General features: G+C 54.7%; 1 protein-coding gene across 1 annotated transcript in view; it reads right to left on the reverse strand.

Moving 5' to 3' along the window:
* Window positions 1-3978: 3978 nt before the first annotated feature.
* XKR5 (XK related 5) overlaps window positions 3979-11050 on the reverse strand; it is a gene marked incomplete at its 5' end in the record, with an annotated part of 7976 nt that continues 904 nt past the window's right edge. Inside the window, 4 exons of the mRNA XM_009644605.2 lie at window positions 3979-6442; window positions 9036-9147; window positions 9562-9731; window positions 9860-10069. Coding sequence (XP_009642900.2) covers window positions 5370-6442; window positions 9036-9147; window positions 9562-9731; window positions 9860-10069 — 1565 coding nt within the window. The remainder of the gene's footprint in view (window positions 6443-9035; window positions 9148-9561; window positions 9732-9859; window positions 10070-11050) is intronic.

Genomic DNA, 11050 nt, shown 5'->3' on the forward strand with positions numbered 1-11050 from the left:
TCCTGCTGTCCACTCCCTTGCCACCCTTTCGCAGCCCACGCGAGCTCCTCTCATCGGTGGCCCTGAGCTCTCCTGGGCTGGGGCATGAGCCTCTGCCTCTCTAAAGCACTGGAGAGGGTTTCCTTAAAAAACAAACAAACAAACAAAAAAGGCTCATAGGAGGCAAATGAGCAGAAATCCTCCATTCCAGGGTAGGTGAGAGCACAGGATGATCTGGCCAAGTGTGGTGGGATGGAGACATCCCCCACTCCAGACATTCTGCGGGTGGCTGAAGTCCAAACATTGGGGATGAGCATCCCCCGAGGCTGGGTAGGTCCTAGGGTCTAGCTCAGGATAATGCATCTCATCTGAAAAGGGCTTCATGGGAAACGCTGAAGAAATAGCAGAGGGTCTGGTTGGGTGTCCTCAAGCATTTGGGGCACAGGGAGGAAACACCAGCCAGTTCCCCTGAGCAGTTGGTTGGTCGCCCCTCTGCCATGCTTTTCCCTAGCTGTGGTTTCTTGTGCAGCTTCGCGCCCTGGGTTTGGATTAGGCAAATTTGGTTGCTCCCCAGGGAGCAAGGACCTGGGCTTTGTGGGACCTCTGTGCTTGGTGGGTTGATGTGAAGACAGCGCAGAGCAGGGAGCGACCATGTCACCCGCCCAGGCGCACGTGCACTGCTCCGTGGGTATGCTGCCAAATATCAGGACTCAGCACCGTGGTGGCAACAGCCAGAGCTGGTTCTACCAAACCAGCAGGTTCCCATGCTGCATTCAACGCGGTCAGTGGCAGCTCCTCTTGCACACCCGCCTTTGGGCCTGAAGTCACCATGAGATACTTGCCAATCCCTTCCTGGCCCTGAATACTACCTTGGCAAGACCCTGGCAGGAGCTCCCAGACTTTCCTCGTGGCCTGGTGATGCCCGAGGAGGTGGAAGGACCCTCTTGCAACCATGGTCACATTCCTCCAGGTACTTGCTGTGCACCATGTCGGCCACCTCTAGTATCCCAGAGCCTCCCATGTCATAGAATCATAGAATCCTAGGTTGGAAGGGACCTCAAGGGTCATCTAGCCCAACCTTTCTAGGTAAGAGCACAGTCTAGACAAGATGGCCCAGCACCCTGTCCAGCTGAGTCTTAAATTTAACTCCCACCAGCTCCCACCTGCGATGCCACAGCACCATGTGTCCCGCGCATCCCTCTCCTCCCATAAACCGGGCGCTTGGATGGGCACAAAGATCTGGAACAAGGTGTCTGCTTCTGTAGCCTTGAGCAGCATCTCCCCCTGGTGGCTGAGGAGCAAGGAGCTGTGGGGAGAAGCACCTCCCCAGCCTGACCTCTTCCGTCCGGCAGCTTTGGGGAAAGATCTGGATGTGCACTAGGTCATTGGGGCATCTTGAGTTCCCCGTGCTCAGAGATGGGAAGGGTGGGGAGGGGTATCTAGTGCTGTGATTTGCAGCTGGGCAGTTCTCCTTCTCCTAACAGGGCTTTAGATGTAACTAAACAGAAGTAATTTCTATAGGTGGAGACCTATGGGTGGATTGTACCCAGCATGCACGACTTGGACTTGGGTGCAGCAGGGCTCTCACACAGGCTTGAATCTTTAAGGACAGATAATCCACATTATTTCACCTCATTTCATGTTCCTCCCAAGGAGAAGGTGAGGGCGAGCATGGGAGGATCTCACCAGTGACCATCTCCCATCATGGGGGAGCAAAGCCATGGGAACATACCCACCACAGCTACACCCCCATCCTTACCCAGCCATCATGCCCCTCCCCCGCCCCGGTGCTGTCCCCTCTCTTGGCCACTCCTCGATCCATCTGGGATTTCCACAATCACCTCCTCCTCGATCCATCTGGGATTTCCACAACCACCTCCTCCAGGGTCAGAGGTGTCAGCTCATGGTGTACCTCCAGGCCCTCTGTGCATCTTGGAGATGCTCTGAGAAATGAAAGGCCTGTCTCCTGTGCCCAAAAGTATTTCTCTACTTTCTTATAATTGTCTGTTTGGCCATATTTTCTTTTCTGACTGCTCCATGGGATAGTTTCACAATGGCTGTTGAGTGCTTTCGGACCTTTACCACCTACACAGAGCCAGCATTAAGCTGTAGGATACAGCCCTCCCAACCATTTCATGACCCTTACCAATTTTTGCAGTTACAGCTAGAACAGACCCATGGCTGTCCAAAACTGTCCCTGGGAAGCCCAAGTTTAGTTGGCACAAAGCCTATGGTCTGCTGTTAACAGCAGCAACTCTCTAATTATCAGGCAAAATACACGTATCGCTCCCCACTGCAACAAGGATGGTGTAAACTCTTCTGTGTCTCAAGGCCCCGGACCGGGACAGAAGAGCAAACCCTCAATGCATTTGCTTTTCCTACCTGATCTTGCCTTGTGTTAACCAGCGCAGGTTTGAGGGCAGCCCGTAATTTGCATAGTCATGGCTTGACCTACTAAGCATTTGATTTCTGCAGTCAATGCAAATGATTACAGCCCGTAGGGTTGCAACCATAGGGTGTAGAGCCAAGGTCAGCACTGATGTGGCTTGAGTAGAGCGTACAAGGAGAGATTCCCACCAAGTGCAGCGCCATGCGTTGTGACCCTTGGGTTGGTGGGTTGTTTTCCCACCTGCCTGACCTCAGATGTTAGGGTTCGATGCTCAAAATCTACCCCAACTATTACCAGTCTTTATTTAGCGTGTAGTTTCAACACTTCTTGTCATGTTAGTGTTTCTTCTCAAGGTTGCTAAAATCAGATCTCCTGGATCGATTTATATAGGACACAGCCCCTTTCATGGGATCTCTCCAACCTATAGGGAAGGCTCTGGGTTGGGAAGAGAATGATCCTGCTCAGGGAAGGAAAGGAATTCCCTGTCCTAGACCTGGTTTGGTCCTGGTTTGGGGATAGGGTGAGGAGGCACTGCTGCCTGGTTCAGCATCACTCACCCTGCTTTGGGACCGGGGTGGGGACAGGGGCAGCTTCCACCAGCCACCCCCCCTGGTGAACCCGGTTTCCCACTCTGGCAAGAGGGAATGGGACCAGGAAGAGATAACCAATCCTTCCTCCCAGCATCCACTGCCTGGCACAGAAATTTGGCCAGTAAAGGTCTGCATCCCCACCCCAAAGGGCTACCAATGTCCCAGCTTGCCATCTCCGTTCCTCCTGAGCTGCAACTCACCCGCAGCAGCCAAACTCACCCAACCCACTGCTCTCTGCATGCCGCATCGAAGTGCCCAGGTCCTGCAGGCTGAGGTGGCCCCCGCTCAGAAAGGTGCTGGATGCAGACCCTTCTCCAAAATCCCAAAGGGCAACTTGTCCTGGGGCTGCAGGAGAAAAGTGTGAAGGAGACAGAAAGGAGATGTGGAGTCCTTTGCCCGTTCATATCTGTGTCCTATCTTTGCACACCCTCCAGCTGGAGAAAGGGAAAAACCCTGCTCAATTCAACAGCTTGACTGGGGGCGGGTAGAACCGGAATGGGTTTAGTTTGGAGGAGGCTGAGGGGAGCCCTCATCGCTCCCTACAACTGCCTGAGAGGAGGGGGGAGCCGGGGGGATCAGGCTCTGCTCCCAGGGAAGGGGCGATGGGACGAGGGGAAACAGCCTCAAGTTGTGCCAGGGCAGGGTGAGGTTGGGCATGGGGAACAATTCCTTCCCCTTGGGGCTGTCAGGCACTGGAAGGGGCTGCCCAGGGAAGGGGTCGAGTCCCCAGCCCTGGGGGGATTTAACAGCCGGGCAGAAGAGGTGCTGAGGGCCAGGATTTGGGGGTGGGATGGGAGTGTTGGGTTAATGGTTGGACTTGATGATCTTAAAGGTCTTTTCCAACCTAAACGATCCCATGAAAATCTAAGAAAACAGGAAAATGGACTGCAAAGGAGATGGGAGGAGGCGAGGTCACATCCAGCCAGAAGCTGCAGAACAGTTTGCTTGCAAAGCAGCGGGATATCAAGGTCCAGAGGGGACCTCTCCACGCTTATGTCCATCCCCAACACGAGACACAGACACAGCAAAGGCCAGTTTGTTTTTTAACGCATCGTTATATATTATCAAAGGTAGAAAACCAAACTAGATAAAAACTTCCACAATGCCACAGCAGCTCCGCTGCCTTCTGTGTGAGACACGTAGTGAGGAGGACTCTGGAAAAGCTGCTGCAATGCTTCCTCCCTGTGGAGCACAGCCACAGCACGGCGGTGCTGGGGGCCGAACGGGGACGTGGAGCTTTCACCACGTCGGAAAGCGGCTTCAGTCCAAAACCGGCACCAGGGGGGTTGTCAGTGCCCAGATCAGCTTGAAAAAAATCTGGCTAGGCCAATCCTGAGTAGTGAATGCTACATGGAAGCTTTTTTAAATAATTCCTTGCATGCCCATCCTTCCGGCTGCATCTCCTGCCCTGTGGCACCACCGGAGCCCTGCCTGCCGCAGGACCACAGCTGGAGGACGCGGCCAGATGTGCACCAGCTGGCCCCCATGAGCTTGCTGGTGAGCCCTGCAGACCAGACCCCAACCAACATGTCAAGCCATGTCCTGGGCAAAAACTCATGGCCAGCCTTGGCTATTTCTGAGACCACGGTATTGAGGCTTTTAGTTCCCGAAACAAATAAACCCTGCCTGCAATGGAGATTTTACGGTGGATTTTATGGATGTGAATCTGTTTTGAGATTTGGCTCGAGGCTAAATTTAAGAGGGAGCATCCAGCTGGATCTGGATTATCTGCAGCTGGGTGGAAGGGGGTAAGGAAGAGCCTGGGCAGAAAAGGTCACTTGGGGAAGCAGGACAGTAAGCAAGCAAGCAGGGCATGCTTTTGTCTATAATTCATGGTGCTGAGGTTGTGGTTTGCAGTATGAAGGGGGTCTGGGCTCCAATATGGCCCCAGCAAATGGAGTTGGTAAAGCTCTCAAGATGAACCTGGTGGAGGAAAAATAAATCAAGCACCGTTGAGCCTTACTTTTATGCTTATTAAGCCCAGAAGGAAAAGCATCTGAGAGTAAAACTCATTATTTTTCTGGTTTCGGCACTTATTTTTCCTAAGAAGACTCCTGCTTTGGCCAGCGTTGCAGCCCCTGGAGACAGCAGCCAGATCTCCATGCTGGGACAGGCCAGCAGCTTGTATAGGCACTTGCAGGACTGTTACATAAATAAGTTTAATAAATACCTAAACCTGGACTTTTAAGGCTTTTTAAGACCTTTGAAGCTTTCCAAAACTGCCCATAGAAGATGCACAGGGAGGGAAGGTGATGTCCTAGCGGTGGAGGAGCACACCTGCCCGGCAGCAGGGGCACCATGGGGACAGTCTTCATGGCCAGCATTGACATCCCACCACCTCCTGCCGTACCCTACCGAGGCGGCACCTGCCCCGATGCTGACCCAAGGTGACACTACAGCGATTTCCAGGGTCACCCCAGCAACTCAGAGGGGTCTGTCCCCTCTCCCGGCTCCCCCAGTCCTTGCGGTGGGCATCGAGGGTCAGCCTTGGGGGTGGAGGTGAAGCACGGTGGCCTCAGCTTGCTCCTCACATCAGTCCCCTGTGTGCCACAAGGGTGGGTGCCCCAAAGGTGATGCTGCCCCGTGAGGGCACCCTCTGGCCCCAGGGGCTCTGAGCCCTCTTTGGGGGGACCCCCCACCCCACGGCTGCCTGTGCCGCCGAGGGAGGACCTGCTCTGCAGATGCTTGTGGGCACAAGTGTCCAGGATTGGGCTGATGCTCCCCATCTCAAGGGATAAATCCCCTCCTCCTCCCAGGCAGCCTGCAGGAGGCTGGCATTCATCGTCCCTTTGCAGGTGGGCCACGCACGCAGCCGTGGCTGTCCCCGTGCCGGGCGAGGCGATGCTTCCCGCACTGGCGCTGAAATACAGAGAGGAGCCCTCGGCAGGATCTGGGGAGAAGCTGCTGGGAAAGGATATGGCCGGGTGAAAACCAGGCTCCTGCCCCGCACCGTCCTCCCGTGTCGTCCTCGCAGCGCCGGCGCTGGGTTTGCTGCCTCCTCCCTTTCCTACCACCAGCAATTTCTCACCAGACTCAACACCCTGAGGAGCGATTTCCCTCATGGGGAGGGAAGGGGTTGCCCCAGGCTCAACACCGGTGGGTTTCCCCATCATCCATCCTCCAGGGTAAACCTCTCCCACGCCACCATCTCCGAAAGCTGCGTTGATTGTGGACATATCTCCTGTCTTCAAGGCCAGCTTGACCAGCAGCCAGTGGTGATGGTTTGTCCAGCTGTCCTCCAAACACCCTCTGAGCTGCAGGAGCGATGAACTGTTCCCACTTTTGGGATCTGCCATGGTCCCTTCCCCAGCCAAAGACTCTCTGTCTCCCGAAATTCCCAAACTCTGCCCTGCTTGGGAGCCATCTCCAGCAACCTCGTCCTCACTGGTGGCTACGGCACTGCAGGTTGTCTCCAGGAAGCCCTGCCAGATCTCTGTGGACTTGGGATGGAGCAGGCTGTAATAAACCACCAGAGCTGTGGCACCTAAAAAAGAGCAGAAAGGTGTCAAGGGACGAGTCCCAGCAGCGTTTCAGTGAGGTGTGGAGGTGAGACCAGACCTCGCTGCCACCCCCAGGTTTAACAGGCCCTTCGCAGAGATGCTGCTGGACATCAGGTGTCCAAGCAGCACGTCTTTCAAGTATTTTTAGGGATGCAAGAAGCCCTCTCCAGCAGCTTTTGGGAAAGGGAGTGCTGAGCCCACTCTGAAGGCCGGATTTCACCTGGATTGGTTTGCAGAGCGATAGTTGCACAGCAAGGCAGGTGCTGAGCACCAGCAGCCAGGGCGCAGGGCAGGGAGGAGGTGTGGGGTGCAAGAATCCCTCCCGTCTCGCAGCATCCCTGTCCTCTAGCCATTAAATGAGACACAGAATCCCAGAATGGCAGGGGTCGGAAGGGACCTCAGGAGATCACCCAGTGCCACCCCCTGCTCAAGCAGGCTCACCCAGAGCAGGGGGCACAGGACAGTGTCCAGGTGGGGGTTGAAGATCTCCAGAGAAGGAGACCCCACAGCCCCCCTGGGCAGCCTGTTCCAGTGCTCCGTCACCCTCAAAGTCAAGAAGTTCTTCCTCACGTTCAACTGAAACCTCTTCTGCTTCAGTTTGTGCCCATTTCCCCTTGTCCTGTCGCTGGGCACCACTGAGGAGAGTCTGGCTCCATCCTCGTGACACCCACCCTTAAGATATTTCTATGCGTTGATGAGGTCCCCTCTCAGTCTTCTCTTCTCCAGGCTGAACAAGCCCAGTTCCCTCAGCCTTTCCTCACAGGGGAGATGTTCCAGTCCCCTCATCATCCTTGTAGCCCTCCTCTGGACTCTCTCTAGGAGTTCCTCATCCTTCTTGCTAACAAGCCCAGTTCCCTCAGCCTTTCCTCATAGGGGAGATGCTCCAGTCCCCTCATCATCCTTGTAGCCCTCCTCTGGACTCTCTCTAGGAGTTCCTCATCCTTCTTGAACTGGGGAGCCCAGAACTGGACACAGTGCTCCAGCTGGGGTCTCACCAGGGCAGAGCAGAGGGGGAGGAGAACCTCCCTCGCCCTGCTGGCCACACTCCTCTTAATGCACCCCAGGATGCCATTGGCCTTCTTGGCTACAAGGGCACCCTGCTGGCTCATGGTCCCTCTCAGCAGAGCTGCAGGCAGGTTTCTAAGACACCTTCCTACTTCTATCCTAAACTCGTTTGAGGTCAGAGGAATTTCTCTTTTTCCAGCCCAAACGCGCCCTTTCTTGACCACAGTTGATGTGTGTACAGCCGCTCTGGGGAGATGCAGAAAGCCCAGCACATGGACATTGCAGCTTCCCTCTGCCTCCATCCCACTGGGAAAACATGAGCCTGGTGGGGACCTCACCCAGCAAACAGCAACTCCCATCCTTGCCCAGTGCCAGTTTTGCAAACAGAGGTGCTGATGGGTTGTTTGCAAGCATGGGACAACCTTCCCCCTCCTTCAGCTTTGCACATTAAATCTTTAGGGAACTAAACGCACCAGCTGGCCATAGCTGCTGCCTGCCTTATGGGCAGGGTATGGAGTAAGGCAGGGTATGGGCAGGGTATGGCGTATCTTCTCCATCACAGATCATTTAGGGCTACAAAAATGATCCAAGGGCTGGAGCCCCTCTGCTCTGAGGCCAGGCTGGGAGAGTTGGGGGTGTTCAGCCTGGAGAAGAGAAGGCTGCGGGCAGAGCTGAGTGCGACCGGTCAGGGCTTCAAGGGGGCCCAGAGGAAAGGGGGGGACAAGCTTTTTAGTAGGGCCAGCTGGGACAGCACAAGGGGGGATGGTTTTAAACTAAACCAGGGTAGGTTTAGACTGGATCTAAGGAAGAAATTCTGTACAATGAGGGTGATAAAACCCTGGCAGGGGTTGCCCAGAGAGGTGGTGGAGGCCCCATCCCTGGGAACATTCCAGGCCAGGTTGGACGGGGCTGTGAGCCCTGATCTGTTAAAGGTGTCCCCTGCCCCTGCAGGGGGGTTGGGCTGGGTGACCTCTAGGGGTCCCTTCCAACCCAAACCATTCTATGATTCTATGATTTACAGAAGCAGCACTGGTCTTTGAAAGAAGACAGGGTGGGAGAAAGCTGCTGTAGTTCTGCACGGCCCCACACCAGCGTATTTCCAAAATACACCCCGTGATGGCTGATCAATCGGAAGCCACCTTCATAAATCATCACTATATGCCCAAATGAAAACGTTTCCCTGCAGCGTTCCCCTGTGTTCTACCGCTGCCTCTGCTGGTCACCAACCACCGAGAGCGTGGAAAGCACAAAGATGCTTTGCATCAAAAAATGTGCTTTAAAAGCACAAAAATGTGCTTTAAAATTGCATATATTGTATGCGGCAGCGGTACCCGCGCCATTTGGTGATGTCTCGATTATTTCTGCGAGCCTCCCCCTTCAGGGATGGGCTTCCAAGAACTGATGAAGAAACGAAACTCAAGGTGGATTCATGTATTATCAAATACATTCAGATGCTTCAGCTGGAAGAACTAAAGCAAATAGCCTGATGCAACTAAAACAACCAATGATGCTCCTTTACTCAAGCTAACCTGAGAACATGCAATCCAGGCTCCAAAACCCAGCGGATCTCACCTATGGCAGACCCTGCCATGACGGCCCCGGTCACGCACAGGCTGTTCCTTAGCTCTGCCTGCAGGAACCGCGTGGCCAGCAGCAGCAGGAGGGTGTTTTCCATCAGCATTACCTGCAGGGCAGAAGGAAGGGAGTTGTCACTTTTATCCTTCTGAAGGCTTCAGACGTGCTTCTGATGACAGAAAAAAGGCACAGTTGCTAGATTTTGCTGATTTGCTGTGCTTAAACTTATCACATAAAACCTAAGGGTTGTTGACCTGAACTTTCTGCAAGGTCTCGACCTTTTTTTACCATGAAAAATAACTGCGGAGCTGCACAGCCGCTCTGGTGTCATTGGGACATTGGGACAAAGCCAGCGCAGAAAGCGCATCCATCCACCTCAGTGACCGTGTGGCTTCGTCAGGACATGGGAAATGCTGGATTTTTACCAAGTGGTGATGGGAGAGATGAGAAAGGAGAGTCTGAAGCTATTGCTTCTCCCTAGCAGCTGCATCCATGTGGAATACCGAATATCCTGGATACTTACTGCATAAAACACGGCCACCCTGTGCCTGGAGGGACCGGGCCGGACATTAACGTAGCAGAAGATGTACACGGCTCCCACCAGGCAGTTGAACAGCCTCCAGCGGCAAGGCTGGGCCACGATGTCCGTCTGCTGGGCCACCAGCCAGAAGGACATGAGCAACCAGTGGACACCTGCAAGGGGAAAGGACTGAAAGGGCCAAGCCATTCCTGGGGGGAGGCTGCAAAGCCCTTCCAGTACCAGGAGCATCCCCGTGGCTGACAGCAGGATGGGGCACTGTGAAGATGATCAAAAGTCTTACCTGCCACAGCAAAAACCCAAAAGGAATACAGCCTGGCAAAGAACACCAGGGCCAGGACCCTGGTGCCCAGCATCCCTGTCCTCCAGAGCAGCAGGCAGAGGATGGCCGTGGCCGGCGGGCAGAGGTGTCCGGGTTTCAGCAGGCAGGCGAAGCGGCTGTAGGAGACCAAAGCCCAAGCGAGGGAGAGCAGGGACAGCCCCGCGCTGACACCTGGATGGGGACAGGGGCAGTCAGGCCCTCCAAAGGATCCCCGACTGCGTTGCAGGACCATATCTCAATGCTAAGGAGCTGTTGGTAGCACGGCACCCCAATATGAGCCAGACACCCCGCTGTCCTGCCAACGGGAAAATTTTAACTGATTTGTGCTGAATCCGGTCTTTGCATGCTCAGCATCACCCTGCTTAAATCCTTGGACCGCTCTCTGCCATGGGCAGAGCTCTGCAGAGGCAGGGCGGGTCCATCTCCGGTCGCTGCAATCGGACCAGAGACTGACACCAACCTGAGCGTGACCTTGCGCTCGCCGTGACTCCACGCTCCAGCTTCTCCCTTTGCAAAAACACAGCTGAAAGTTCACTTTTTCCATGAAGCAGCCCCAAAACCCTGAATGCTCAGCACTGCACTGCGATTAGGACTGGGCCATCAACAGGAACATGTATTGGGTTCAAACTCAACCAAGGCATCGTCTGCCATGGAGGTCCCCTCTATGGAATGACCACACTGTCCAGGAAAAACTGTGGATCGCTCAGAAACTCCTCCATGTTCAACCACGGCAGATCTTTAAGCCACATTTGTCCCTGCTGCTTTGCATCGGGGCTTCCCAGCTCCTTTGCTCCATCCAGCACCTGCCCTGCGCTCCACCAGATGGGCACACGTGCTGCCCCCCGCCAAATGCATCACCCCTCTGCAACTGGAAGCATCCTCCCAGCTACCCCATGCAACGCTACAGGCTTGGGGAAGAGTGGCTGGAAAGCTGTCTGGTGGAAAAAGACCTGGGGGTACTGGTTGACATTCAGCTGAATATGAGCCAGCAGTGTGCCCAGGTGGCCAAGAAGGCCAACGGCATCCTGGCTTGTATCAGGAATAGTGTGGCCAGCAGGGGTAGGGAAGTGATTGTGCCCCTGTACTCGGTGCTGGTGAGGCCGCACCTCGAATGCTGTGTTCAGTTTTGGGCCCCTCACTACAAGAAAGATG

This window comes from Egretta garzetta, unplaced genomic scaffold, assembly GCF_000687185.1.
Source record: "Egretta garzetta isolate BGI_Z169 unplaced genomic scaffold, ASM68718v1 scaffold628, whole genome shotgun sequence".
Lineage (NCBI taxonomy): Eukaryota > Metazoa > Chordata > Aves > Pelecaniformes > Ardeidae > Egretta > Egretta garzetta.